Genomic DNA, 6,584 nt, shown 5'->3' with positions numbered 1-6,584 from the left:
GAGCAAACAGAGCAGAGCTGGCAGCAAGATGAGGGCATCTGGGCAGTGCACTGGACGCTGATGGGTAGCTCTGCGTGTTTGGTCCTCCCAAATTAGTGGCTGTGAGCCCTTCAGAGAGCCTTTGGAATAACCCTTTCGACAGGCAGTGCTCATTCCCATTCACATGCACAAAATTTCCATGAAAATGCCACAGCTGCACATTGGCTGTGCCCATGGCTCGGCTGTGCCACACAGGTGGCACGTCACGAGATCTCTGCCTTCACCTCTGTGTGCACTGATGTTTCCTGACCCTGATCTCCAGTAAATTGCTTACCCCGGGTTGCTTTTACCTCCACCCACAGGCATCAGTGCCCTATGCTCACAGCCTTCCTTCTCCAGTTTTATATCCACTAAGCATGGCAGGAGATGAGAAGAGGGAGGTTCCTGTGGCCTCCTTTGCAATTCGGTGATTTTTGCAATTAATTAAGGTAAAACCCAGCAGTCATATCTCAGAAAAAAAAAAAAAAAAAAAAAAAAAAAACCTTGGAGGAAAATCTGTTGCTAGAAATCTTTTCACTCCAAACTTTTCCTCCAGCCTTGCAGAGGAGACACCCAAGTTCTAAGTCTGCAGAGTGCTGGGAAGTCCCCAGGTTCCCCTGGCACATTTCTAAACCCACTCAAGCGAGAAGGTGTGACCCTGGCTGAGCCTCCCCTTGTCACCATCTCTGCCCGGCCACTCTCCATCCCGTGGGGACACCGCACTGGGAGCTCTGCTGCCATCACGTTGATGGTGTCCTTGGCTCTGCCTTTGCCCACCAGGCTGGTCGCCTCACAAGCTCGTCTCACTTAGTCGGGCCCTGTCACCCCCTTGCCTTCCTCGTGCTTGCAAATGGTGTCCTGGAGGATGTCTGGACTTTATATTTATTTTCTAGCCACTTCACTTCTTACTTTAATTGTGCTTAGAGATCAGGCGAGATTGCACCAGCAAGGCTTTCCATTAAGAAACTCCCAGCGATTTCTTCAATAAAATGCAAGTTTCTCCACTCTTATCTGCTGCTGCATCCCTCTCCAAATATTGGCATCCTTCATTTTCACTAACAACTATCTGATATTTCCACTGATGATTTCAAATACTGAAGAGAGAAGCCCTCTCTCTGTGACCACCCACTGCCATCTGGCTTTCACCCTTTGTTTTCCTTCTGTTTATTAATGTAAACGTGCTTTGTAATTTCTTGCTTTTAATGTGAGTATGTATTTAATTTATGCACAAGTTAAAATGAGGTGTCTAGTTCATTACAAAATAAGAATATAATTCAATGACTCTGATTTTACTTACGCTGTTGTATTAATGTGGTTAATGCATTTATGTAATTTGCATTTTGGGTGCTTCCAGTCAGAGCAGATTTCCACCTATAATAATTTTCCCACTTATCCTTACCTATTCTGTAGATGCTGCTGTTAAAACTTTGCACATTTTCATTTTCAATTTTCAATGAACTTTTCTAACTCCAGCTTTGAAATAAGGAGCTTTAACCCAAGTCACCCACTTAGGTCACTGTGTGTCCGACCATGCGGCTCACGGTTCCCTGTGGCATCCCAAGGCTCTGCCTCCCTGAATACCGTTGAGTGTTGCACTGCTGAAGCATCACCTTTCTGCAAGCAGCGTCAAAATTTACTTTTCCTTCTTTTTCTTCCTAAAATTAACTCCACATCTAGTGACTCCCCTCCGTAGGATTCACCAGGATGGCTACTGCTCCACACAGAAAGGCTGAGGTCATGCTGAAGACCCACTGTTTTCCTGCCTGCTTTACCTCCAGGTCCTTCACGTCTTTGTTATCCTTTCCAAAACTGCTTCGTAGGAGCCTTGACAATCCTTTTAACCTCTGCATAAGTGCTTGATTTCCTTTTTTTTTTCAGGCCACTGCCCAATCTCCTTGTCTTATTTTAACATTTGTCCTAAATATCGGTCAGCTCGTGGTGTGATGACTAAATGCACCTTTTTGCTCATCGTCCTCCCATTTCTATGGGAAATACAAGCTGGACAAATGTCTGGGGCACTACTCCAGGCAGGCCAATACTCTGATTTAAAAGGGAGGAAGTCCTGCCCCTGCTGAATTAAAGGGCAATCAGAATTGGAGTCAGCATCATCAGAGATCGCATAGAAAGTGTTATCTTCAATTCCCCAGCTCTGAAATGTGGCAAATACTATGGGAAACAGTCAGTTTTGGCCCAAGTCACCCCACTGCAACCCCGTATCTCTGAGCAGAGTGTTATGGGTTGTAGTGGGAGAGTTGCATACAGTATTTGCAGGTCAATTAAAAAAAAAAAAAAAAGGGAAAAAAAAGTAGTAAAACCAGAGAGAAATAATTTCTCCTTCGCTTTATCTGCTTAGATAACCGTTATCACACCGAGTAAATCTCGAGCCCTAAAGGCACTCTGCAAAATGCGTAATTCTGCCGATCTACGGAGGTGGCCAAGAGAAAGTAGAAGGGCATTTGATAGGAGCCAACTTTCCTGCGGCAGCCTGGCCACCCAGTCGTTATCAGCACTGCTTATAAAGAACTGTATCTGCTGCGGGTTAATAGCCGTGGGCAGGGGCTTTCACTGGTCTAGGAAGTAATCTCATTGACCTTCAGCAGAGCAGAAGGTATAAAAACCGAAGTAGTTCCCTTGGGCAACTGTTTGGGCACCCCTTGTGTTTCTCAGCTTCGGAGGAGGACGTGTTTGGGGGAAATTCGGTGACAAAATGGCAACTTTAAACGAAAAGAAGACCTGCAGCGAACGGATGGAGAATTTCCGTCGTTTTGTCTGGAATCCCGAAACGAAGCTGTTCATGGGAAGGACCTTGATTAACTGGGGTACGTTCCCACGCACAGGGGTCTCCTCTTCCTTCGGTACCCTTAGAAACCTTGCAGGGGGAGGGAGCGTTGTCCTGATAAATGGGATATAATGTGCTGATGGATAAATTTTTTTCCTAATCGTTGCAAACATCAGTTCTCATATATGCTTGGGCTGGCTGGTGCTAACGCCATGGCAGCAGCTTCTTCTCCAAGCCTAGCTGGGGAACTGTGAGAAAATGTTTTTTGTCCAGTTCTCTGGAAATGCATTTTGTTATTCTGAATTTCCCTTCTAAATTGTTGTCTGTTTAGCAAATCTCCTCTGCTATCATAGTGGGCTAATGCATATTTCAGCTGAGTCTCCCTCTCCACAGCCAAACTTGTGTCCGCAACAACGATGTGTTTTATGAGCTATGTTTTGAGAAGTGCAGCTCTGAACACTTCAAAGAGGGTCCCTGCTCTTCCCACAGACCCTAAGGGTAGCTGCAAGCTCCCAGAAGGTTTTTATTTTTTTATTTTTTTTTTTTCTGGTGGGAAACTTGTGAGTGCAGCTTATGGGCCATTCTTGAGAACAAAAATCAGACCAAAATGTGAACCTTTCCTATTTGTGTCTACATTACACACACAGATACGGAAACAGAGCATTATCCTAAGTCTTATGCTGTAACGAAATGGCAAGACGCTGCGTTTTGCTGAAGGTGGTTTCGGATGACAGAGACGATACAGGTCTCAAATCAGCACACCTGAAATACTGCACTCCCTGATCCAAAGAGCACAAGCAGCAGCTTGTCTTTGTTGATGAAATACGTCGGCTTTTTCGCTTAGTCTGTGCATTATAAGGGGCTGAATGCTCTACAGGGAGAATTTCACCTCCTTTTTCCCCCAGTGTGGATCAGCCTCTACTACCTGGCCTTCTACGTGGTGATGACCGGGCTGTTCGCGCTGTCCATATACTCCTTAATGAGAACGGTGAACCCGTACGAGCCGGATTATCAAGACCAGCTGAAGTCCCCAGGTACAGCCGCTGCCCAAACCATCCCTGCAAAACTTAGCCTCATCCTGAAAACACTTTACCAACTTAAAGCCCCAAGCACTGGGAGGGTCTGGGGGTGTCCTGAGAGATAGGGAGGCCAGGCACGAAGGCTGTTGTCAATTTAAGCAAACTAACAGGTGCCCGGCACCTCTGCTGCTTTGCCTTCCCTTATGAAGGTGTAACGTTACGCCCGGACGTGTATGGGGACAGAGGACTACAGATCTACTACAACACATCGGAAAACAAAACCTGGGAGCGACTGGTGACGACCCTTCAAACCTTTCTGACAGGTATAAGAAGTGGTGAGGTTTCCTGCCTCACGTTGAAGAAACGTGCTGTCACGTCTCCCTTATCACACCCCAGTGCCTGTATCTCCCTCACCACATCCCTTCTCCCTGTAGAAGCTGCAGCCTGATTTTGGGCTGTGTAACTTCTTCAGGGAGGAATGTTTCTTTCTTCTTTCACGAATCTAGCCTATAGCCCTGCTGCTCAGCATCTGAACATCAACTGCACAGGTGACAAGTACTTCATCCAGGACACCTTTGATGGGCCAAATAACACAAAGCTGTCCTGCAAATTTACATCAGATATGCTTCAGAACTGCTCTGGCATCGCAGATCCTACTTTTGGATTTCCAGAAGGCAAACCCTGCTTTATTATAAAAATGAACAGGGTAAGTACAGCCTCGGACTGCAGAGAAGAAACAATTGAGAGTCACCAGGTCTCATGATTCTCCGCTGGGGAGCTGCTCTATAGCCTGCTGCCCCAGTGGTTCTCTCCTGCAATACACAGATCCTGTGGCTTCAGTTAAAATGTGAAGATGGAGCCATAAATAAAGTGATTTCAGAGATGTGCTTCTTGCACACCTTATTTCTCCAACCTGCAAGGAAAATCTTTTTCCCCAAGGAAAGTTTTTGCTTGCTGCATGCCAGCCAGGGCAGGAGAAATACATGTTTGCAGTGCTCAAGGGACTTTACTTCCTTTTGCTCATGCTGCCACAGGGCACGACCCTACTATTTTGACAGGATCAAATGAACTCGAGAGTTTCTGCTCAAGCCAAGGCTTCCTAGCAAGAGAGATAATGACAGGCACAGCTTCTTTGTAATTTTCACCCAACTACCTGCTTTAAGGGACACCCGACTGCCTGGGTTTTGGAAAGAGCAACCCTTGCATGCAGGGGATGAGCTGGACTTGCCAGGAGGTGCAGCACTACACAACCTGGGTGTGTTAAAGCACTGATCAGCCCGGGATGCACTGTCCTGACTCTTAAATATCAACCCAACAAGTTTTTTCCATGCTGGGTACCTCAAATGAGCCGATCAGTTTGTCAGTGCCTTGTGCAGAAACACATTAAGCAGCACCTGAAGCTCAGTTAACCATTTGTTCACTTTTCCCTCTCAAAACAAATTCCAAGATGACCAAATGTGTGCTTTCTGTTTCAGATTATCAAGTTTTACCCCGGTAACGGCACTGCACCGAGAGTGGACTGCACATACGTGGTAAGTGCGTAAGGCCTGGGCTCAAAGGTTTCGAGCACTGCAGGTCTGAGGGCAAGCTGTGACAGAAAGGTCACCCTGCACCTCTGGAAATCGGGTCATTCTGGCAAAGCGCAGCAGGAATGTTCTTAGTGCTGGGCAATTTCTGGCACCAGCAGGCATCCTAAGAACATAAAAAAAAAAGAAAAAAAAATGTTTTCTTTTAAACCACCTAAAATTGTTTTTCCATGCTGCAGGAAAAACACAGAAACGTTTGCTATTTGGTTTCCTCTCCCAGTAGTGAAGCTTATGAATCAGAGCAACTCCTGCAGGCTTTCTGCAAATTTCAGCAGATCCTAATTCATTGAGTTCCCAACTGCTACAAAAGACCACTTGGCTGTTTCTCTTGGCAATAGTAACAGCAGGAGATTTCCACTTTTATTTGAAAAATAAAATTGGCACTAAACAGACTGCTGAACTCGCGCTTTAATACACACTCTGCAGCGTTTAACAGCAATAAAACATTTGCACAGGGCTGGCCAACAAATCCCCTCTCTTGCTTTCACAGGGCGATGAGTCTCGCCCGCTGGAGGTGGACTACTACCCAGTGAACGGCACCTTCAACCTGCACTACTTCCCTTACTACGGAAAAAAGGCACAGGTGGGTGCTCATTTACGTCAGCTTGGGTTTTCTTCATCTGTGAATACGATGAAATGCCCGTCTGATCGTTTCTGTGATCTTACGTGAACTGGAGAGAAGGTTAATTTCAAGAGTTTATTTTGAAACCATAAAATTAAAGTACCCATTGTTTTGTTTTGTTTTGTTTTTTCTCCTAGCCTACTTACAGCAATCCTCTGGTAGCTGTGAAATTTCTCAACCTTACAAGGAACGTAGAACTCAAAATAGTGTGCAAAATCATTGGAGCTGGGATTACCTTTGACAATGTTCATGATCCCTACGAAGGAAAAGTGGAATTTAAATTGAAAATAGAAGACTAAGCAGCAGCAGCAGAGACACTTCTGAAAGACATCTGTAAAGAGTGACTTACCTGTTACTGCATTCACTCGTATTTATTTTCTATGATTTCCAGATAAATTGACTCAAATTGCAGTGAAAATGGACATTTTCTACTGAAAGGCAACCCGTGTAACTAAAAATCAAGATACCACTCTCCGTGTGCGAAGGAGATAGGGATCACCCTGCATGTACATAGCTTGCTTGTGCCTCCGTGCAAATACTTGTGCAAAACAAGTTTCCTC

The 6,584-nt window shown here is 45.4% G+C and overlaps 1 protein-coding gene across 1 annotated transcript; it reads left to right on the top strand.

The window, feature by feature from the left end:
• Positions 1 to 2,725: 2,725 nt before the first annotated feature.
• ATP4B (ATPase H+/K+ transporting subunit beta) lies at positions 2,726 to 6,367 on the top strand (the record flags this gene model as incomplete). Its single annotated transcript, XM_082754122.1, has 7 exons — positions 2,726 to 2,837; positions 3,703 to 3,831; positions 4,026 to 4,139; positions 4,323 to 4,522; positions 5,292 to 5,348; positions 5,893 to 5,985; positions 6,162 to 6,367. 7 exons carry the CDS (start codon positions 2,726 to 2,728, stop codon positions 6,321 to 6,323), a joined length of 867 nt encoding a protein of 288 aa, XP_082610248.1. The 3' UTR covers positions 6,324 to 6,367.
• Between the last annotated feature and the right edge of the window lie 217 nt (positions 6,368 to 6,584).

The sequence above is a fragment of the Aythya marila genome (assembly GCF_965140915.1).
Source record: "Aythya marila genome assembly, chromosome: 1".
NCBI lineage: Eukaryota > Metazoa > Chordata > Aves > Anseriformes > Anatidae > Aythya > Aythya marila.
Note: the sequence above shows the minus strand (reverse complement) of the source record. Positions and strands in the feature narration are given on the sequence as shown.